This window comes from Athene cunicularia (genome assembly GCF_003259725.1).
Source record: "Athene cunicularia isolate RWA chromosome Z unlocalized genomic scaffold, athCun1 chrZ_part1, whole genome shotgun sequence".
In the NCBI taxonomy this organism is placed as follows: Eukaryota; Metazoa; Chordata; class Aves; order Strigiformes; family Strigidae; genus Athene; species Athene cunicularia.
In genome coordinates this window covers 31107493-31131706 of record NW_020799142.1, presented here as the reverse complement: position 1 = coordinate 31131706, position 24214 = coordinate 31107493, and the positions used below count along the sequence as shown (strand labels likewise).

Sequence of the window (24214 nt, the reverse complement as noted above, 5' to 3'; positions counted from 1 at the left end):
ACACCAAACACGCTGAGAAAAAAACCGGTCGCCTGGGCTCTGTGATCAGAGAGCCAGGGGAGAGCAGGGCAGCCCCTTCGGCGCCCCGGGCAGGTCGCTTGGCACCCGAGGAGGTGTCTGGCGCTCCCCTGACGGAGGCTCCAGCACCGCGGACAGCGGCTCCAGCACCGCGGACAGCGGCTCCAGCACCGCGGACAGCGCACGCCGCCAACATGGCTCCGATCGCGGCCGGCCGCCAGCACTTCGGTAAGCGCGTCCCGGCCCCAACTCCCCGCCCGCCGGGCTGGGGGCTGCTCCCCTCCCCAGGAAAAGTGCAGGCAGACAGCCTCTGCTGAGCCACCCAGCGCCTCCCAGCACGCGGCTGCTGGGCACGAACCTGATTTCCCCCATTTCTCTTTGGTCTCAGAAGTTGTGTGAATTTGCTTTCTTTCCCTTTGCTCTCTTCCTTCCTCACTACCCGTTCCCCTCTGGTAAACGGGGAGAGTGGTTTGTGTAGGTGAATTTTCGAACGGGAGAGGTTTGGGGTTGTTTCCTCTGTCTTGTTTAAAGTAGCGTGGCTTCAGATTTAAATGATGTAAACGCATCCTATGCCACAGAGAAAATCATTGTTCAAGACATTCTTGGAATAATTGTCATTCCTTTTTTATAGAGAAAGACTTGTCAACCATTCGTTAAAGTGAAAAGTAGCCTAGTAAAGGACATTGCTAGGCAGATGAAAATACAGGATCACAGTGGTTTTAGCTAAACAGCTGCATCTTGATCAGTCAGGGTTCATTGAGAACATCAATGATAACAATGAACTTTTCAGTTTTGTCATTTCTATGCACTGGATGTAGGGTGTTTAAGTGTGTTACCAGAAGTTTCAGAAACAGTCATATATATGTGCGCTTACAAAATAGATACAGAAACAGCTGTACTCGGAAAAGCAGTAAGTAGAAATGTTCCCGAACTCTGCTTTACAAATATTGACTCTAGCCTAGATTATATTTGCTTTAGTAGTGGTTAAATTCAAGGAGCATGCCATTGACTTAAGTGAAGTGACTCCAGATTTGTATCACGTAACTGAAATAATAAGTTCTCACAGAATCAATAGGTGATGTTTCCTATTAATACACTGCCTTGAACATTAACCAATTGATTTACATTATGACAACAGCAAGAAATTCTGGTTGCAACATAATTAGTTGTAAATATAAAACCATTTTAGTTACCATTTCATCCTCTTTCCTACCCCACCCACATGATATTTCTAACCACATTTGTGACATCATGCTTATCTAATTACTTATTTAAGAAAGATAATTAATATTTTAAACACAAAATTGATTATACCACTGCTTTCGGTAGTTGTAGAGTTAAAATATAGCATAATATCTATTAGTATACAAAGTCTGTCATCTCATGAAAAAGTAATACAAATGTGCAAATCATTCTTAAAAGCTATTAAAGTGATCTGATTAGCTTTCCATTATTTTTTTGCCTTCTACCTTTATGTCATGTATATTTAAATTTCTGCAGTCCAGGGAATTCTTGATACTCAGAGCCACGTGCTTAACTCAGAAAAAATACTTGTTGGTTATGTATATAATTTTCAGGCATTTTATTTACAATTAAGTTTGTAGACTGATACAACTTGTCAGCAAAGGGAAAGTGATATGAATGTTGTCGGAAAAAAATTAATAGCCAGGCCTGATCCTTTCTGTGCTGGAACATTATGTCCTAATATGATCTGATAGTATTGTGGATATTTTTAATCATCCCACTAAAAAGCAAAGGTATAGTGGCAGCACATCTATCTGCCCAGCTTTTAGCTGAATGAAACTGATTTAGTAATACATAGAGGAGGACAGTTTTCTTTTTCTCAGGAAAGGACCTAGAACTGTTACACAATTACCTATATGCATAAACAATGTAATTCCATTAATATTCTACTGGTCTTTCACTGTTGCAGGGAATAAAGATTAAGCTCTGATTGTTACATTGTGGGAGGTTTAAACTCGCTTAGTAATGTTACTTATGGGCAAAATTGGATTTCCAATTAGTTGTGCTCATTTACCCTTCGATGCATGCTTTGAAGGGCTAATGATACTCTATATGTAACTAATGTATCCACATGACAATTGAGGTTGTAACACTTGCTCAGTTTCTCTTTATTCAGTTTAAGTTAAGGATTCATATTAAGATAGAAGATAATTATGTTTCAGTGTTTTTCTTATATACTTCTAAAAAGTAGTGACCTTTCCTGTAAACTCCCTATAGCTTTGATTCATAGTGTCTTAAATGTAAAGCTCAGTGGTTATCAATGACACATTTAATAGGGTTTTTTTTTTCAGCTTTGGTTTCACATGTGACTGCCCAATGTCACATCCATCTGGAAAAGACAGTTTGTATGAAATTGTTCTAAATTTTTTTTATAGACTTCCTACTATAAAGTATTGAAAATCCCATTGAATCTGTTGAGTGTTATAACCTCCAATTAAACTCAGTTCTTTCAAGTAATACCTCCAGGCAATTATAGGATCAGACCATAAAAACCAAGAAAATTGAGTGTACAAAGCATTCTAGGAAACAGTGTGAAAAGCAGATGATGTATCTATAAGTAATGTATATTTCACAGTCTGCTTTATCTAACAAACAAAGCTCCATAAACTCAAAGCTGAAACCTTCCGAGAGCTGGTATTACTCACAGACATATAATCTTAGAAACTACACACAGAGGGATGAGACAGTCGAGCTATTACTAATGTTTTTTACTATTAGGATGGGAATAGTATTTTCCTCCCAAACACTCTGGATATGGAAAAATACTAACATAACTAGCGTGCCTTAGTGTGGGACTACACATGCATGCCTGCAGGTGGCGAGCAATATGTACAATGCAAAGCACTTCCAGTCTGTTGATCCTGCTGCTATTACCATCTCGTATCAGTTTGTTTTACTAAATTATTACTTTATTAAATATCATACAGAGTCTAAGGCATTGCTGCTTATGTGCTTGTCGCTATTTATTTGATTTGCAGATGAAATTCCTACAGTGGTTGGCATCTTTAGTGCATTTGGCCTTGTCTTCTCGGTCTCCCTTTTTGCTTGGATCTGCTGCCAACGTAAATCTTCCAAATCCAATAAGACCCCTCCATATAAGTTTGTCCATGTTCTGAAGGGGGTCGATATTTACCCTGAGAATCTCAACAGTAAGAAGAAGTTTGGAGCAGATGATAAAAGTGAAGCAAAGAACAAATCAGTGATGCCAAAGAATTCTCTCCATCTTGACCTGGAGAAGAGAGATCTAAACGGCAACTTCCCCAAAACAACCCCTAAAATCCAGAGCTCTCCAGATCCTGAAAATCTGTCTCCTAAGCACTTTGCAGAAAGGAAGAAAGATTCAGTATCCCCTGATAGTTTAAAATCCATCACTTCCCTGTCATCTGAAGACAAACAAGACAAGTTAGGAACTCTCTTTTTCTCCTTAGAGTACAACTTTGAGAAAAAGGCATTTGTAGTGAACATCAAAGAAGCACGTGGGCTGCCAGCAATGGATGAACAGTCAATGACTTCTGATCCCTACATCAAAATGACAATTCTGCCTGAGAAAAAGCACAAGGTGAAAACCAGAGTGCTGAGAAAAACCTTAGATCCAGCTTTTGATGAGACCTTCACGTTTTATGGGATCCCCTATACCCAAATTCAAGACTTAACACTTCACTTTGTGATCTTGAGCTTTGACAGGTTTTCCAGAGATGATGTCATAGGAGAAGTCCTCATTCCCCTCGCAGGAATTGAACTGTCAGAAGGAAGACTGCTAATGGACAGAGAGATCATCAAAAGAAATGTTAGGGTAACATATTTTTTATTTGAATTTTAGAAGTGTTGTGCTAGTGTTAGCTATGATTCCTGTGTACTGTTGCTACCACGTTGTAAAGAAAAGGGAACTAGCTCATCATGCAAGTCATTGAGATGCTTTCATAATGGCAGTATGAGGAAGCAATTACACAAATGCAATAAAAGAACATTACAGTGAGCATGTTGCAAGAAATTGCTAATGTTCTAAACTCTACTTGCTTATTCAGCTGGTCCAGCAGGTTTGAGTGGACCTGTTTACATTAGGTTAAGGGGCGTCAATCCAAATTAATTTCCTTTAAAAGGAAAGAATGAAAATATTTCTATTTCTTCCCTTTCTTGTCTTTTCTGTCTGAAATAATTTTTTATTGAAGCTTATTATAGTCAATGTAAATCTTTCAATTCAAATACCTGGGTTTTATAGCAGATTCTTAAAGAATGCAAGCAGTCTTTAGCTAAGGAATTGGAACCTGTTAGCGACCATAGTGTTGATGCAGTAGTATGTTCTTCCAAACCAGTGCTCTTACTATCTTCTCTCTCAAGAATTGTGACACAGGCAGCAGCTCTACTAAGGACAGTAAGAGATAAAGGGGAAAGCCAAAGACTTACTGAAGTCAATGGCAAACCATACTGACTTCACTGGGATAAAAATATTTCATACCGTGTCGTCTCGTTTCAGAATGCAATGATCATTTACAACTATCACAGCTGAACCACAGAAAAGCACATGCATCACACACACGTCTCTTAATCTCTGCTAAGGAACTGGAATGTGTATTGACTTTCAATTTGATTGTTTTGAAAGAGCAAGCATACTGCCAAATCAAATAAATGTCTCCCAGACAACATACCTATAACTAATACTGTTATTTTGCAATTGTACTGCTATATTACAACAACTATTACTATGCCATTGATATTTTTGTTGATAACTTATTGCATTTTCTGGTATATAAAGTTTTGGGTGTTTTTTTTTTGCTTGTTTCTCTTGCCTTCCTCCTTTCTGTGAAAGAAACAATTCATGAAAATTCAAATCTAGTAATCATAGCAAAAGTCTTTGATGTCATCTTTATTTCATGTATATTACACTACTTTAGAAAGTGTCAGGGATGAGCTTTCACTATTTGCACCTTCCTGTTGAAAAACATTTTACTGAACATGTATTAAATTTTATTTTATTAGATTTTCTTTTTCAATCTATATGGAGTTTTGTTTTGCTTACAATCTTTTTCATTCACTGATTTTTTTTTTTTTTTTTTTTTTTTTTCCCCCCTCAGGATGGAGGATTTAATTTCTAATCTCTGAAACCAATAATGTCATATTAACTTATGTTTTCACTTATTTGTTTTTTATTTTCATTCATTCTAGTAACCAATCATAAGAAGAGCTATGTAACTACAGTAGAGGGTAGTTATTTTTGCTATGTAAAGGAGCATAGCTCCATAAATTATATCCTTTTACTCCACTTCAGAGCATACAGTTATGTGACATTTCATAAATCTTCTTAATTTTGGTTTAACGCTTGGTCAATATAATTGTTTATAAATACTCTTATTTCTTTTTTTTTTTTTTCCTTCATTTCCTCAGAAATCATCTGGGCGTGGAGAATTGCTAATCTCTCTCTGTTATCAGTCTACAACGAACACGCTCACTGTGGTTGTTTTAAAAGCCAGGCATCTACCTAAATCTGATGTGTCAGGATTATCAGGTAATGGTTTTACTAATGAATATACCATAAGAAGATAAAACAGATGGAAGACAGCTGAAATGTGGCATTTTAAAGACTAAAAGCATCCCATAAATGTAGAAATACTGTCTTTATTATTTTCAGCCTATTCATTTACTCATATCTAGGTTAATGCTTTTTTTTCCAGGTATGTACTTTACAAATTTGCTTTTTCAATCACGTTAAAAAACACCACATCTGTTAGCGGTGAAAACCAATGAGTTTTGTGACTGTCTTGAACAGAACCTGCCTGCCATAAGAACGGGATCTAGTTTGCATATACTAAAAGCTTTTATTTATGACCAAAAAAAAAAAAAAAAAAAAAAAAAAAAGTTACTTTCTTACTAAAAGTTCAGTATTGACTGAGATCTTCATATGGTTTATTTCAGCCTAGCACCAAGAAAAGAAACCAGTTACACCTGTGTTGAATTTGGCCCAGTAAGCACTAGCGTTTATTTGGCAAGGTGAAAAGGTGAACTATGCTTTATCATGAGCTGTACTTGCGGTGCACTAACAAGGAGCAGGTTTTGTACTCCCTTCTGGTCTTGTGCCATTTTCATTCAGCAGAACATTCTTTGAAGCCAATAGTAGAACTGCACTTAGATGCACATTATTGCTAGACAACATAATAACAATATTTAATACACAACATACTAAGGATAAGACAATCATATAAAAAGAACAATATACTACAATGGACTATAACAATAGTGGCACATCTACTGTTGATTCTGTGTAGGACTGATACTCTTTCATTTCACAGGATTTTTTTTTTCTTCTTTTTTAAAGAAGAAGAAGTGGAAGTAGTTTTGGGAACCACTGAATCATAATTACTACAACCAATAATACAGTCTTTCTACTCACACCAAGAAATGCTGCAATTTACCTAGAAAGTTAACCTATGATAGTTCCAATACAGCAAAGCTATAGATAACTTCCATTTCCATATTGAATTTCCTTTGAAATCCTTCTGATCTCAATTTCATTCACATATCATAAGGAGAAAGGAAATAAATGGAGCCCAACAGCTTACTTCACATATGTATTTTAAATATCAACCCCAAATTCACAGTTAGTGGATGTTTCATGAAAACAGCATGACAGCAAGCTGATCTTAACAGACCAAGGTGGGAAAACAACTTGAAAACAAAAGCATTACTAGTCTCAGCATCCACCTTGGTCCTATAGCACATCCAGACTACACATTTGTTTACTGTGGCTCTTATGTGTAAAGCTGTCAATTTTGTTTGGTCTTTCTGCTTCCCTCAGTTCAACCTTGCTAACTATAATAAGAATGTAATATTTCTGAGAAATACAAGCATCCTAGTTAAGCCTGGAGACCGAGCTCTTTTAGAGAGTGCTTCATTATTTGATGTCCATCAGCAAGGCCAGGTTCAATAGATATCTGGGCAGCAGTACCACTGAATACACGACAGACCTAATTTCTTCTGTGACTTTCCCCTCAGACCAGCATAAATCTTGGTGTTTCTGCGGGGTGAGCTGAACAATTTCATAAACCAATCTTCAATTGCAAAGTTTTTATTCAGAAACTGTTCCATTCCCACAACTTCATTTGTTTCCTTGATCACCAGTGTTGAGGTCTCCAAAAAGACCTAATAATCAAGACAAACCTAGCCTTATCTAGTAACCAGCTGGGGTAACAGTTAGAAAATATCATTTAAACAGAAATGAACAACGGTATGAATCCACTGATGGATACTGATTTTTATGTTTTTGATGGTTGTTTGACATATATTCATTCCAAAACCAATGAACATTTTAATTACATTAAACTCTATTTTTATAATATTTATTATGATGATAGAGTATGAGTGTGAAGATGTATTCTATCATACCTTACCTCCTTTTAAACTATTGTCAGTTCAAGGAAACAAAAACTTTTTCATCAATTCAATCTCATAAATTTGACATAAAATTTCTAAATAGGGTTGTTTTAAATTTACATTTAAAGAAAGTATTCGGCTATTATTGATGTTTAATTGTTGATTGTTTACATAGAATATCTTATCTGGTTGGGTTTAGTAGAATGGATTTTGTACTTCATCTTTGTACAATAAGTATTTGGAAACAGGCTCACATTCCTCTGAAATAAATGCCAAGGTACTTTAAAGCATTTTCTAGAAGTCTTCCGAAGGAAGAAATAGAGCCATTGTTGAAGACAATAGTAAAGGAATCTTGCAACAGTTGAATGAGAATTGCAAATGCTAGAAGTTGGTTGACAGCTAAAAATATGAACATTTTCCCTTCCTTCTTCAATAATAGTACAGCTCAGACATAAATTCAATACATATCCTAACAACAAACTTACCCTTACATTTAAAGTTTAGTGTTAAATTTATTTTTAAAAAATTGGTGGGATCAATTTAATCAAGTTAATTGGCTTTGGTAAAACTGTAACAGAACTGATTTTCATACATATATTCTCTCAGCATGAGTTTATTCTCTCCTTTCTGAAGCTTTTCTTTGCATGAGTCTTATTAACATTAATGATTATCCCTTACTGGTAGAACATGTGAAAAGTAAATTTCTGTTACACGTAAATATGTAATGATGCATATTTGTCAGAGTCTATTAGAATTTTGTGTATTTTCAGAACACCTTTGCATGTAGTAGAGATATTATTGTTAAATGAATTACAAGGCAGGATTTATCTCATGAAAGACAAATCTGTATTTTGATCACATGAACCAAGCCCTAAATTTCACTGACTATCATGATTACACATCTTTGGTGACCATAAAGGGAACTTAAAGGAACTAATTCAGATGTAAATACACACACACCCCCCCAAAAAAAAAAAAAAAAAAAAAAAATTGGATGAGATGAATAATCTTTAATCTCTTGAATCATCTCCTCAAGTGTGATGTAATTATGTTGATAAGTTATGAAATTTACCATTAACTAGATCAAAAAATCTCTAAACAACACTGTTTGACAGCTGATCTGTGCTCACTCTTTTCATTTCAGATCCTTATGTCAAAGTGAACCTGTACCATGATAAGAAGAGAATTTCTAAAAAGAAAACCCATGTGAAGAAATGCACCCCCAATGCAGTGTTCAATGAATTGTTTGTCTTTGACATTCCTTGTGAGGGCCTTGATGATATCAGCATTGAATTTTTGGTTTTAGATTCAGATAGAGGGTCAAGGAATGAGGTCATTGGCCGGTTAACCTTGGGATCTTCAGCAGAAGGAACAGGTGGAGAGCACTGGAAGGAAATCTGTGAATATCCTAGGAGACAAATTGCCAAGTGGCATATGTTGTGTGATGGTTAGCAACCTAGAAAGGGGTCAAAACTTGAAAAAAACCTATATTTATTTCCATAGGCAAGGAGCAGTTTTCTTTCTTTGCTATGTATAATTACAGGCTTGTAACTACAAGACTTTTTTTGGGGGTGGGGGGAATAAAAACTGGATTGAATTATCAGAACAGAAGGTAACAAAGTTTTCACAGTAAATAAAGGAATTTATCTTTCATTAGACTTTAACATAATTGGATCAGATTCATGTTCTTCTGAAGTTTAAATAGCCTGAAACTTCTGAAGAATTATAAACTTCAATAAGTACAGACTATGCTTTATGAAAAAGTCACTGAAAACTTAGTACTGTTATACAGAAAAAAATAACCTCATTAAAATATATTGCTAGATCTAAAAATACCACCTGTGGCTTATTGGGGAAGGGGCTGATTCTATAAAAGCCATGGGGAATGAGGGTGAGTAGGAGAGGAATTCCTTCTACCCCGCCATTGAAAACCTTCTTTTATGAAAATTCAATCATTTGTAGGTTTTTGTTACTTATACTTTATTCATCCCAAAGACTGAAGAGAATTTCAGCAATTTGTTTTACATATCATAACATGTGCAACTAGTTGTTTTATCTGTGGAAATACTGTATAATTATTTAAACTTGGATTTTTTTTTTTTTTTTTAAGATGTATATATATGATTTTTTTTTTCTTTTTTTTTTTTTTTACAGTGACAGAAATAGATACATTCTGCAAATCATTGAGCTAGTTAGCATACATAGTTTTGTTAAAAGGGCTCCTTTACGGGTGACTGTACATGTTACAGTATAGTTAGAATTTGGGATTAGTTTTTTTTTTTTTTTTTCCTCTGGCAAGGATTACACTTTAAGCATTTCAAGCCATGGGAAAACATTTTCATTGAGGCGACATAACATACAGGATATTACAGTCAATGAACTTTCACCAATTATGCTTTAAACCGTTAAGTAAATATTTACAGTAATTTCTTCTTTTGTTTCATTAACGAACAAACAAAACAGTGAGACTGAGATCAAAACCTTATTCTGCTGTTTAACTTCCTGAACTGTGACTAATGCCATTACAGTCAGTAAGACTACACCCAACATAAAAATTTTAATACATTTTTAAACTTTTGCAAGATAGGAAACGAAGCTCACATTATAATTTATCCAGTATTATGTTAGACAAACTACCTGAAAAGTGCATTTCACTTACATTATACATGTTAAAGTCCATTACTGATTGTACTGAAAATTGGTAATGGTAGGGGAATATAAACATCCTGCTTTCATGTTAGTGTGACATATGTATGTTTAAACTTAAAACTGGGGGATTATCAGATGTAACATAAAAAAAAAAAATGTATAAATAAATCATTTAGATCTGTGAAATTCACTCTTGGTCACACCAGATAGCTAGATAGATTTTTAGGCTGTCAGAACTATAGCACAACTATAAGCAGATTTCCTGAAGGTTGTACACTGATTTCTGATACAGAATTGTCTGCAGATATTATTCCTACATAATCTTTATTTACAACACATATAAAGAAGAATATAATGACGTTAATTGTTACCATAAGAAGGATTTAAAAAATGTGAAACTGTTTTCAGTATTTTTTGCATATATCATTTTGTCAAATGTAATATCAGTGAAGTGAAAGATTATTTGGGAATTAAGGTATTGCTCAATGCAAATAAAGGTAACAGAAAGGGCATGCCAGTTAAAAAACAAAAACAAAACCAACAACAAAACAAACAACAAACCCAAACATACATTGCATGTCAAATTACTTTCATTAAACAACAGATCCAGGTCCTTTTCAAAACTGTTGGAGATTTGTTGTGGACTTTACCTGTTCTCATGTGGCCAAATTACGTTTGCAGTAAAGGACACTGAAATATGAAATATGCAAGTAGACAAATAGCACTGGAAGAATTCTGTTGAGGCTCTTCCAGGTTTTGTGTTGGTATTTTCTCCAGTTTTTGAGAATGTGTTTGATATAACAGTGTTTATAGATTTCTGTAAAAATACATTTTCAAAATAACATAAACATTCTTTTTATGATAATGCTCAATGTAAAAAAAAAAAAAAAAACCAAACCTGCATATTGTATGTATAAAGGAGAGGAATCTTTTTTGCTTATTTCTTTAGAAAGCTGATTAACTGCTTAAGGGCTAGAGTTTGCCAGCCACATTCAAGCAGAGCTAATCCAAAGTCACCAAGTCAAACAAAGATGCCTGCAGGCTTCAGTGGGGATTGAAGTGCAATGACAGAGCAAAACTCTTCTTGTGAGTCAACTCAGCAATGTCAATGGCACCATCTAATCTGATCTAATGGAGACTGGGAGAGTTTAAGTCAGTACTGCACAACCAGAGTTGTTATAATTCCTAGTAAGGAAAGAACTTTATACTAAAAGTGATTGTGTGAGAGTGAGACAGCTTGTAATTAAAAAAAAAAAAAAAAAAAAAAAAAAAGAAAAAAAGAAAAAAAAAAGAGTTTTGTATATTGGCCCATACATTATCTCTACATTATCTCTAAAAATCAGATGACAGGAGTCATCTCTCTCCAATGGACACAAATTCTGACATTTGGAGAAAAAAAAAAAAAAATCACCTTTTTGAACTAATGATGGGCTGTAATCATCTTTCATTTTGCATTCAACAAATTGTCATGATTTTTTTTTCAAGTTTCTATAGTAGCTTGAGGGTTAATATTTCTACCTGCTAAATGGCAGTTGCTGTTGGGGATATGGGGTAGGAATAGGAAAGGGAAGCAAAGACATTTTTATTAAATCTAAAAAAATAAACCACCTGTAAATAGAATTTTGTTTTCCATTTAAAGCAATGTTTAGCTTGGAAAGTTGAGTAAAGATGACTTGTAACACATCTGTTAACCAGACAATGCAGGAGTGAATGTAGACCTGTACCAAGATGAGAAATTCTGTTGTTTTATAAAGTATTCAATTATCATTGTGAATATCTTGAACTCTGTTAAGGATACTGTACTGTATTAAACATGTAAAAAAATGATGTTTGTCTAAGTAGCTTACAAAAAATAATCACTCCTTGAATGGGAGATTATCCATGTCTGGAGATCTGTCGTAACTAAATACCTGATTTGTTATGGTGTTGTAACTTAATAGAAGCTATACGAGAGGAAGCATGGTGTATGAGATTTTGTAAGTTATTTGTGCTGGTTCTGTATGTTGTGCCATGTGTGTAAGACAAGAATAAACTGCTGCTTTTGTTCATCCCATCCCAAAACAATAATCCCACCAATGTATCTTTTCCAGAGATTGTTGCTACTGTTTGTATTCACGGTCTACTCTCTCATGTTTCTATCGAAAAACATTTACCTTGCAAAGTTTTCTGCTTCTCATGGAGGTAGATTAGACTTCTGCCAAATACTACCCAGGCATATAACATTTTATTTATTTCTAGCTTTTTGCTGCGTCGTTACCTTTGTCTTCAATTGCGCTGTACACTCAGGCTAGAACCTGAGACATGACAGAAAATCTGAGCTCTATATGGCCCCTACAGACACTGATATACAGAAGTAAACAAGAATGAATCCTACCTTATTAGGTGGAAGAAGTAAAATGGAAGTCACATTGCTATTGGAACCCTGGTGACGTTTCATTTGTTTTCCAGAAGCAAAAAATATCCCTTGGACAGTCACACTGTGCCATTCTTATTTTGTAACATGACACAGAAATCATGTTAGGCACCAGCTTGTCAGGTGAGTCTGGAAGTTAAGGTAGAGAAAGTGTTCTTTCAAATGCTGTATACAAACACAAACCTTGCTGCTGTGGTCTCTGAGATTATTACAGCATTTTACAAGCACAGAACCAAGCTAAGGGAGGAAGGAGACAGTTGCAGCTGGGATACACATGCCATTTAATGAATCCCATTGTGAACCTACAACCGATTACCTGGAAGGTATCGCTGACCCTTGTCACCGATGTGGTGACAATCCCGTCATCCATGACAGGGTCCACTAACCAAATGCATGAAATGGAAAATCCTTCCACGGGCATAAAGTGGTGTAGTCCCTCTGGCAGACCTCCTGTCCCAAGAAACGGGTTTCAGGTGTGAGACTGGTCTTTTCCATCCTATGCAGTCACTGCTTTTTAATTCCTTGCATTATACAGCTCTCCTCAAACAAGGGTGATTCCAATGGGTCACATTTCAGACTCTACTTCAGGACAGAAATCAAGAATATCTTTAGGTTTTCCAACAATAATGCAGCTGAGCCTCAGGGGAAGTTTCAAGGCTTCTGTCCTGATTGTTATTTGTATCTCAAATTGCTGCAATAAACAAGTCCTTCTCAAGAGAGCCCTTACAGATGCCCTGCTCTTTGCAGGAGATGCAATTCCCGAGGTGTAACACTATTCTGTAAGCCCCTCTATTTATACAGCATCATAGATAGCAACATGCTGCACACATGGTAATAATACACAGCTACAGGTGACCATGAATAAAATTTCTTTTTCTCAAGGATTCAGATATATTCTATGTAAGCTGCTGCCTTCTTATCTGTGCTCTCTGCTCCTTGAGGTCTCACAGAGCTGCTGAACAACTCACGGCACTCTTACAGCTGCTGTAACTGGCACTGGCACTTGCTTGCTTTGCTCTGCTGATGACTCCTGATAAAACCACCTTCATTCTGAAGGTGCTATCTAATTGTCACAGGCATTTCCATAATATCTGTTACCTTCCATCACTAAACATCTCTTGTAACATGACTTTGGGTTTGGAGGCATCTTTGGAGCACTGATTACAGTTGCAGCATGGCTGAACTTCCTAATTCAGAAGAAAGAATCATAGTCAGTAAGAGAAATAGAAGTTAAATCCTTCACTACATTTTTGTTAAGTCTGTACTCTTACGCCAGCTTTGCTATTGTGCATCTGAAGTACTTTGTGCATGACCAGGGAGTGTCCTGCAGGCACGGATGTGAATGCTCTGATTACATCACCAGCAACACAATCCAGTCATCCTGACAGATGAGTTGAATTCTGTTCAAACCCTTTAGCCTTGGTAAAAGAAATGAGGAGACACCACTTAAGCCATCATGACTTACCTCTACTCCTAGAACTCTGTGGTCACTCTTGATATACTCTGAATTACCCCTGGCAGTACTGTTGGTGCCTAGATGGAAAAGCTGTAATAGTCCAAGGGTTGGACAAGCCATGGTATCATCCTGGATCCTAGCCTCTTAGCAAGTATCAAGATATCATAGGGGTCGGCCAGTAGATTAGGCCTCCACCGGCAGATGGAGGGTATCTCCACTGACTGACACACACCTTCTGTCCTGTGAAGACACAAGGTTTGAACTCATCTGGCTCTGATAAATTCCTGCTTGCTCTTCTCAATGACCAGGGTATGGTGCTTGTTCTGAAGATGCAGGTGGGGCCACAAGTCACAAGCTTCCAGCTTTCCCCGCTCCGAAAGCCAGACTCCAACAAAGGCCAGACCCCTCCCCAGCTCTGTCTGGATCTAGGCCAAGATATTTATCATCACTTAGTGTTGCAAAATGTGCTCTGGTGCACTGAGACCATTGCTACACAACCTCCCAGCAACCCTACCGTGTCCTATGGGGAATGGCTGGTCCTTGGCACACCATGTTGTGCTAACTGCTGCTGTGACTCCTGTGTACGCTTCTGCTGTTTTGTGCTTGACCCTACTCCATAAAGTATCAAACTTCCCCATCAGCAGCCCCAACCCAAAATAAACTTCCAGCACTGGGAGAATAGCGCATTGGAATCTCACTGCTAATGTCAATGTCTTTGTTTGCAGTCTCTGGGACATGGGATGGGATGAAGAGCCCCTCCACTGCCATCCCCAAGTGACGTTGCTCTGGGGTGAGTCTTTCTGCCCCATTATGGCCAGTCATGTCCCATCCTGGGAGTCTGCAAACCTGACCTGGCTCTGGCTTGCTCCACCATCTGCCCTTGCTGCTGCTGGAGCTGCAGCAGCCCCAGCCATGGAGCTCTCAGGTATTGTAATGTTTCTGGAACTGTTAACCTGCTTCTCTTTAGAGAGCAGGATGTCATTCACCCTGCAGATCCAGTGGGATCTCTCATTTTGAACCTTCCGACAGTAAGATGCTCTTAGGCCATTGAAGAACAGGTTGAGCCTAACTGGAAAATGTTTCGCTTCCTCTTGTGTTGATGAAGGTTTCATTTATAATAGGATCTTATTCTTCCTCTTTGGGGAGTCTCTCAAGGGGTGGTTTTGTTTCTTTGGGGTTTTTTGTTTTTTGTTTTTTTTTTTTTTTTTTAGGTGACTGAGCTGCAGGAAGACGTGGTTTTACGTTTTTATAAGTGGTCAATGCAGCATGGAGTTTGTGTTTAAGAGAAACATGCAGGAATTTAAGGTCCCACTGGGTGACAGGTAAGTGTGTAGAAGTATAGCAGTTCTGAGTCATGGTGTTCTGGATTATGAGTTAATCGGCAAATATAAATTAGAATAGAGTGTTTGCAATATAAGTTAATGTTGCAAAAAGATCACTCTTTCCTCTCCCTAAGAAATACTGCATTACGAAAGGGTCTAGTTCTGACAAAAAAAAAAAAAAAAACCAAAACCAAAAACCAAACAAACCACCCACACCCCAAAACAATAACAACAAAAAAACCAAACAAACAAAAAAATGGAATACAGAAATAAAGCACAAAATCCAAGATACAGAAGGTTAAATGCACAAAGCAACATTTTAAGACTATTTTCTTTTGAAATTGCTAAAGAAGCATCTTTTAAAATAATATCGTTGTTGTTACAGTTCTTTTTTTCTAACCAGCCAAGGGTGCTGTATGGTGACTGCAAGATTTAGTTTAGTCTTGAAGACAATCACAGGGATAACCATGAATTTTCTCTGACAGATGCTGTAAATATTTTCCATGGCTCTGAAAACACAACTGGTTTTATGGAAAGAAGTAAGAAGTATTTCATGGTATCACTACCAATATTAATTACATTTCAGTAACACCCTCCAAACGAGATTGCCTTTAGGATTGTGTGAATGAAAGTTTTTAGTTGGACACTAACAGACGAACAGGGAAACCTCCGTATGTCTAAATGTGAGGTGCCTACATACACTGATTTGTGGGGCAAATAAGCAGTATTCTAGCTTCAATTTTCCTTTCAGTAGCATGGGATAAAGCTTAACAACTTCAATAGTAGCTACTAACTTCTGTTATGAATTACTATTGTCACTGTTCTCTAGGGTTGTAATGCTGCTCTGGGGACTGCATTTACTTGAGATAAATCCCTCAGAGCTGTATGCCCCAATGGATATATATGGAGGAGGAAATAACTGTGAATCACAAACAGTCGTATAACAATAGAGAATTATCCCAGGCTAAAATCAGAACTGATATTAAGCAGCAGTAAAAGTTATAGATAAATAAATCAGTGTGAAGAAAGTTCACATGAGTAAAATGTTGTCAGCAGAAGAAACGGGGCTGATACTTCTTCAGACAAGTGAAGACCAGGTGTAGTTAGACTCTGTTACACATTTATGTTGGTTATTTTCCCCCTTATTTGCTCAATTAAAGCAACATACCCTCATTTTAGCCTGCTTTGATTCACATCAGTTAATGGGCTTTTGTTCTACCTTTAAATTTACTATGTGTGATTGGTGTCAAACTTGCTTTGGACAAGGGCTTCAGGGATTGAGTACTTCATTTCTTTATAAGTACAAAAATTGCCTGAAGAGCTGCCAAGGTCTTGCTTTTAAGAAGTGTTTTGGACAGGGCTGTTCCTACCAGCTCTGGAGTGATACAACGATGCCAGGAAATTCTGTTTGCCTCAGGTCTTCCTCTACTATCCAGGGAAAGTACTTTGCTTTCATTCCTGGTCAGAAGGTCCAAAGAAGGGAGTTTTGACCCAGAGTATGGTCAATACAAGAGGTTTGGTTCACTGCTCCACTCAAGGTTTTGTGAATAATTACCTGCATTGCTTACTACTTTTTCTGGTACTCAGACATTTTTTTTTCTCTCCTGATATGTCCTTCTCTCTGACTAAGTTTCAACCAAACAGACAACATACCTCTGTTACTCCTTCCACCCCCATTTCCAGTAGTCTCAGTTTTGCTACCTCAGTAGCCAAATTTGGAATTTCTGATACAGTTACCTAGATAACCTCATCCTGACATGCTTTTACTGATACATTTTCTTGGACATGGTTGTCACTGAAAAACTTGACTGTCACGAAAGAGAGTCAAGGTGCTTCCCTTCAGTTGTCTGTGACATTTAACCATTTCTGACTATAACTTCCCCTTAATCACTTGTGATACCCATTCCTCCCTCATAGCGCTATCTGCAGCTTTTCTCAGCTTCTTATATTTCTCTTGGTCATGTTCAGCAATTTCTTACATCTTTTTTTCAGTAGTGTTCCTGTTAAGTTGGTGTGGTGGTTTAAGCCCTGCCGGGACCGGAGACCATGTTGCTGTTGCCCCTCCCCCACCCTCAGCCGGTCAGGCTGGAAGTGAGGCACAAACCCCGGGTTAAAATAAGAAGAAATTTAATACAACAGTGTGATAAACAATCTGAACAACAACAGTAACAATGATGACAACAATAAACAGCAATAACAGTAGGCAAGACAAAAGATATACAGAGAAATACCGCAATGGTCATGGAACAAGCCCGCCGTGTGCTCCCTGCCACCAAAGCCACAAAAGAAAAAAAGTCCCCACACTCCCGTGCCTGGACCTGACATCAGCATGGTATGAATAACCCGGCTGGAGATCCCTTCCCCCTCTCTGCTGGGGAAACTTAACCCTATCCTAGCTGAACCAGGACAGTTGGCTAAACCTTAGGCCAAGGTCTAGCCACTCAATAATTATTTGACTGTGGTCCTAACATTAACTGGTATGTTTCTCATGTGTTCGTAGGTTTTGTAGGATAGAAACTAAGGTTAAAGAATTAAGCCTGTATTCTTGATGTCTAAGATATCCGTGTTAAAAGAGTTGCTAGTTTGTCTTGCCTTTAGTAAAAGGAGGTTAGGCATCATCATCAGATATTTTAGCTCTGATCTAAACCATTAAGACCTGAAACAGCGTGGCCTTTGGTCTAGTCCATAGATACTGTTACTAAACATCAAGAACCATCGGTGCCCTTGTGTGTGTGGATCTGAGTGTGGTGACATGGTCAGAAGGGCAGTGCCGCACCAGGCTCAACCCAGTCACTGCAGCACTGAGCGAGGCAAGCCTGGGCAGCTAGGATCAGCCAAGTCTCTGTCTGTGAGGGTCCTATGTGAGGTTGATTAGAACCATTAAGGTTTATTAGTACTCTTAGGGCCCTGAGAGGTACCTTGAGAGGCATTTATATAAAGCTATAGTATCTCTTAACACTTCATTTAAGTGGCTCAAATTACAGCTGTCTTGAATCTTTCCTAAACCGTCTTTGTTGAATTATGTTTATTACTTTATTCCTACTTTGGATGAGCTATGTTACCTAACAGTTAATGCATGGATTCTGAAAAAAAAACCCAACATTTCTTACTGTAACATATTCAACAGCAAACTTCGGTTTTCTCCCTGTCTCCCTAAAGCCAACATTACAAAGCCAGAGATTAAGATACAAATGATCCTTCAATACTCAGTGGAAAATCCTAGTCCACAAAGATGGATCAGCTCTGAGATTTCACACATGAAAGTTCATCCATTTCTGAAAAAAAACCCACAAAACCCTAAAAAAAAATGCAATTAAGGTAAAAGCAAATGTGCCTGATCTCAGGGTAAGGCAGCTTGAAGTGACCAAATGATTGTCCCGTGAACAATGCTATAAGAATATTCTTTATGGACAAACAGTATCTTGCCCATCAGTTCTGTTGTGAGCAGAATATTTTAATTGATATTTATACCGAAGTATATGGTACAAGATTTTTTTTACTCCTTTCTTTTAACATAATAATTAAGAAAAATTAGAAGATGCAGATATGGCACTTAGGGACATGGTTTAATGCTGGACTTGGCAGTGTTAGGTTTGTGGTTGGACTCAATGATCTTAAAGGTCTTTTCCAACTTAAATGGTTCTATGATTTTTAGATTAATGTCTTGGTACAGGAAAGTAATACAGTCTGAAGATGCTGTGGGCTATGAAAACAGTTCACATCGAAGCAAACAAAACCTCACAAAACAAAACAAAAAACCCAAACAACTTTCTTTGTACACAGTTCAGAAAGTAGAGCAAAATCAGGTTTAATTGAAATTTGTCACTGCATTCTTCAGAAACCAGAATAAGCAACAATACAGCCTTGTAGCTTCTACTTTATAAAACTGAATGCCCGTTCTTCTAAAGTTAGAGGTGGCATAAAAGGGTTGTTATAAATGTCTAAGTGCAAACAGGTGATACTCCTCCAGGCTCAAGAACAGTGTTTACCCCAAATATCCTAGTATTTTATTCTTGGTTAGATGTTGATATGCGCAGAATCTTTAGGGAAAAGAGCACAAAAAAATGGTGGGGACTTGCAGTAGGGATGCATCTGATGAACTCTGCTTTATTTTGACAATAACTGACTGTTTTCATAAAGGATGATGGGTCAATCTTCCCTCAGTGGAAAGTGTCAATACTATATTCTTCTCAGAGGGGTTGTAAAGCTCAGTAAAAGAACACTTGCAAACCATTGTAGATGAGTATTGCTAAGAATTGCTATCAAAGTGATCAGGTTGGAACTTGTGCTTGCTTAGCATTTCTTGCCCTCTGAATGGTAATTTGCAACATAGAAATATAAGAGATTTATGATACCCAGAGCTAAGAAATATCTGCAAAAAGATTATACTGTCAGCCAGCATCAATTATTGCGATTAAAACCTGATGCAAAAATAATGCCTGTCCTAGAGTCCCCATGCTGATATCTTTGTTATATATACATGGCACTGTGAAATATCATTCATCCACAGGCACTTAACTGCATTTGCCCTTTGCCTAAATCTACAACATATAGTAACTATATAAAGCAGAATATGCTTGATATGAATCCTCTCTGAAATATGGTCCATAAAACTGATACAAGCCATGAACAAAGTCAAAGCAACTAAAATATTTACAGTAAGTAATTTAGGCCCATAATACAAATTTCCTATTATTTTTTCCATGTATGTTTGTGTTAAATGCCAAAACTGGCCTTTAGTATGAAAAAAATGAAAGAATTATGTTTTATAGTATTCAATGTCATTTTTATTCTGTGCAATAAACTTAAGTGAAATACACATTATTTGAATTGGTATCTTCTATCTGAACAGAAAATAAACATGTTCTCCTATAATCTTCATGTGCTTCATACTTGTAATTTTTTCCTCCTTTGTGATTAAAAGCATCTGAAAATGCTATCTTGCACAGCTGCTTCTGGAACCACACTGATCAGCCTGAATTCTTAATTCCTGATGACATCAGGGTACAGGAATTGCTCTAAACCCAAGAAAACTTGGTGAAAGTAATTCCCTCTAAAGCAGCAAGGTAGATGTCAGACTGTGAACAGTTATCAGTTAACAGACAGTTATCTTCTGCCCATTGCAACCAGCCTGCTACGGCATCTGATCGAGCATCTTGCCTGGCTGGGCAGATATGCTGCTACCTGAGTTCGTTTCCTGAACGTAAATATCGAGTCACGCTCAGTCAGACCACACAATGACAGAAAGTGAAGGAAGCAGAAGTCATATGAGGAGTGGCTGAGGGAACTGGGGGGGGTTAGTCTGGAGAAGAGGAGGCTGAGGGGAGACCTCATCGCCCTCTACAGTTCTCTGACAGGAGGGTGCAGAGAGGGGGGATGAGTCTCTTTAACCAAGTATCAAGTGATAGGATGAGAGGAAATGGCCTCAAGTTGCACCAGGGGAGATCTAGATTGGATTTTAAGAAACATTAATTCACTGAGAGGGTTGTAGCATTGGAACAGGCTGCCCAGGGCAGGGCTGGAGTCACCATCCCTGGAGGTATTTAATAGACGTGTAGATGTGGCACTTGGGGACATGGTTTAGTGGTGGGCTTGGCAGTGTGAGTTTAACGGTTGGGCTCGAGTATGCTAAACATCTTTGCCAATCTCAGTGATTCTATGATTCTAAAGAAGTAGATATTTGGAAAAAAAGAGATGGGTTTTGAGAGCAAACACTTTCAACTCTATAAAGACACAGGTGTTATTGATGAAGAGGATGTACTTCCTGCTAACAGGAAATTTTCTTCAAGAAAATGTATAATGCATGGTTCTCACCTAGGTATCAGTCAACTATATGACTTCACAAGTAAGAACTAGAAGGCACAAACCAGGGTGTTGTTACGATCATGAAGATTAAGTATCTTTTCTGAAAAATGGGATAATGCAATAGTACAAGTAACAGGGAACATGTCCAGCACACCTGCCGGAGGAGATCCTGTGATGCATACTTCATACCATCTACGGTGCTTTGGAAGTGATTTGTGTTCAGAGATTTGCTGCACAGCTCAGAATAAGGCCAGAGAAGGGAAAAGTTTTCTACTTAGCATTGTGCCGTATGAGAGAGAGGGAAGCAGGAACCCCCTAAAAGAGTTTTGCTTGGAAAGCTGAATCCATATACAGAGCTAGTCAAAACAAATAGTGATAAAACTCTGTCAGAAAAAAAAAAAAAACAAAAAAAACAAAAAACAAAAACCCAACAACAACAAAAAACAACAAACAAGCCAAAAAAACCCCACCAAAACCAACCCTAAAAAAAAAACCCCAAACAAACAAACAAAAAAAACCCAACCAAAAAACAATAAACTAACAAAGAAAACCCCACACAAAACAACACAAAACCCAAAACAGAAATGTTTTTTTAGGAAACGTGATTTGTTCTACCGACATTTTCAGTAGCAGATTTTTTTTCCCTTTTTTTTTTTTTTTTTTTTTCCTTTTAAAAATAATATTAAAACTATTTGATTTGTCAAGATAACAGCTTTGGAATGCTCTTTTCTCTTGAACAGAAATTATATTTTCTGAACATCTTTCTGGCTAGGAATTCAATACTGCACCTTTAGCATGCTTAAAGAGAGACAGATTAACCCTATCCTAAAGATGTCAAAGAGCCTGAAGGAACTTCTTAGTTTCCAGGACGTTTTCAAGAGCATTTTCCCATATTAGTGCACTGTGGTTTAAAAGGGAATATAACAGCATCCAAATTAAAAATCTTCTTGCCCATTCTCCTGTATGTAGTAAAAGTAGGAATAGAGAACTTTCGGGTAAGCTCAAGTTTTTGAGGTGATGGCAGCCCCATCCTTTAAAAAAACCACTCTTTCGATGGGTGCACTTCCTAAGATCAACACAGAGATCTCTTGCAGAGTTCAGGGCTGGAACACTGATATTTATTTATCTCTTTGAACTCAGGATTGTTTTGCTGTTATGGCTTAGAAATCTATCTGCTCTTTAAGGGCAAAGGGGACTGACACATGAAGTATTTTATAAATTTTCAGGGAATCTTGAACATAGGCTCCGCTATTTGAAGCCAACTGGTATTACAAAGAAGTGTTTTGTTGTCCTTGTGTTCAGCCCTGAAACACGGTGATGAAATAGGACTCATGGCCTAAGATAAGTGTTAACAAGAAAATTTCAAACAACTTTCCTCCACATAATAGAGCAGTAATGCACATACATTTCTAGCACTGTATGATAAAATAGATTAACAGGAGCCAGCAGAACTATACAAGTCTGGTATCTGAAAACACAGCTTAAAACTATTCAGGTGGTACTTTTGGGTTGTCAGAAGTGTTCTACATTTTAGAGTTCAAAATGAAGGACTACAGTTCGTTTTGTCAGGCATTGCATTTTAACGATATTGTGTATTCTGCCAGAAAGAAAACACTAGTTACATGGCATTGTGCTGTTACATCTGGTAAAACACTGGACTCCCAAATTGCTGCAATGTACAAAACTTTACAGAAAAAGAAAAATGTAGACAATCTTGATTGCCACATGGATTTGATAACATGAGCTGAATAGAAGAGAGGAAATGCACTGCAGAGCAAACTACACAACATAAAGTTTCTCATGGTCTTTCTGTCTGACAATTTAAAACTTTATTAGCCCTCATTTATTAAAAGGCAGCATCACTGACGTTTTCCACAAACCACAGATCCTTAGAAATAATTATGCACTAGGCAATTGTGAGCGTGACACTTATTGGACATTAGAGACAAAGAATGTAGGAAACCTCCCAAACTTAAGAACTTCAAAAGGGAAAGCATTCATGATCCTAATGCACTTACTCACTTGCTGTAGTTCATTATCACTTAAACACATGAAATGTCAGTGATGCGTTCAGCAGAGTTTGAAGGTTTACAAGCTCTGGAACACATGTCCTATGAGGAGCGGCTGAGGGAACTGGGGGGGTTTAGTCTGGAGAGGAGGCTGAGGGGAGACCTCATCTCCCTCTACAGCTCCCTGACAGGAGGGTGCAGAGAGCTGGGGATGAGTCTCTTTAACCAAGTGACAAGCGATAGGACCAGAGGTAATGGCCTCAAATTGCACCAAGGAAGGTTTAGACTAGATATCAGGAAGCATTTCTTTCCAGAAGGGGTTGTTGGGTGTTGGGATGGGCTGCCCAGGGAGGTGGTGGAGTCCCCATCCCTGGAGGTGTTCAAGAGTCGGGTCGATTTGGAGCTCAAGGATATGCTGTAGGTGGGAACTATGCTAGGAGAACGGTTGGACTAGATGATCTCCAGGGTCCTTTCCAACCTAGATGATTCTGTGTCTGAAGCTGATAAGGAGGGGTATTTGAAACTATGTAACAAGATGCAAAGTTTTCTAAAGTGTTCAGCGAGTGTTTAACAGGCAAAGAAGATTCAGACAGAAAAAGTTGTGTAACTATGATAACCTAATAGAAAATTACATTAGATTTTCTTCTACAAACAGCCATTGAGCTTCCAATTTGCACTCTATTTTTAGTTGTGATAAACAAAATAAAAGGCAACAGGCTGATGAAGCAGAAAAATCTATACCCAGTAGGGGATGCCTTTGATGGGAAGTGACATTCAATAATCCAAGAAGGGCCTTCTAGCCTTTAGTTCCAGAGAAGATCAAAGGAGATGTAATTAAAGTATAATTTGGCGGGAGAAATTATTCTCAAAAATGATGCAGGAGTTATTAGTGCTTGAAATTTCTCTTAATTTTACCAATATATTGACACTAAAAAGACATGTCAGTAATAAAATAATGAAATTTGAATTTACTGGGCTTATATAGGTTCATTAAAACCAGTAGGTTCATAGTGGCTTTATTGTAGCGGCAATTTGATATGCAAGAAACTTATTACAGAAGCTGATAGCCAAGATGTGTTTCTGTAACTAAATCAGGATTCTAAGTCCTGACTTTACTTAGAGGCCTAATAAAAAAAAAAAAAAAAAAAAAAAA

General features: G+C 37.5%; 1 protein-coding gene across 2 annotated transcripts; it reads left to right on the top strand.

Annotated features, from left to right (window-relative positions):
- Window positions 1-8: 8 nt before the first annotated feature.
- Window positions 9-12120, top strand: SYT4 (synaptotagmin 4). 2 transcript variants are annotated; one of them, XM_026865888.1, is made up of 4 exons: window positions 9-246; window positions 3021-3829; window positions 5425-5545; window positions 8552-12120. In XM_026865888.1, exons 1-4 carry the CDS (start codon window positions 213-215, stop codon window positions 8857-8859), a joined length of 1272 nt encoding a protein of 423 aa, XP_026721689.1. In that variant the 5' UTR covers window positions 9-212; the 3' UTR covers window positions 8860-12120. The 2 variants fall into 2 exon arrangements, with proteins under 2 accessions (XP_026721689.1, XP_026721688.1); XM_026865887.1 differs by having other exon boundaries at window positions 3021-3835.
- The last annotated feature ends 12094 nt before the right edge of the window (window positions 12121-24214 follow it).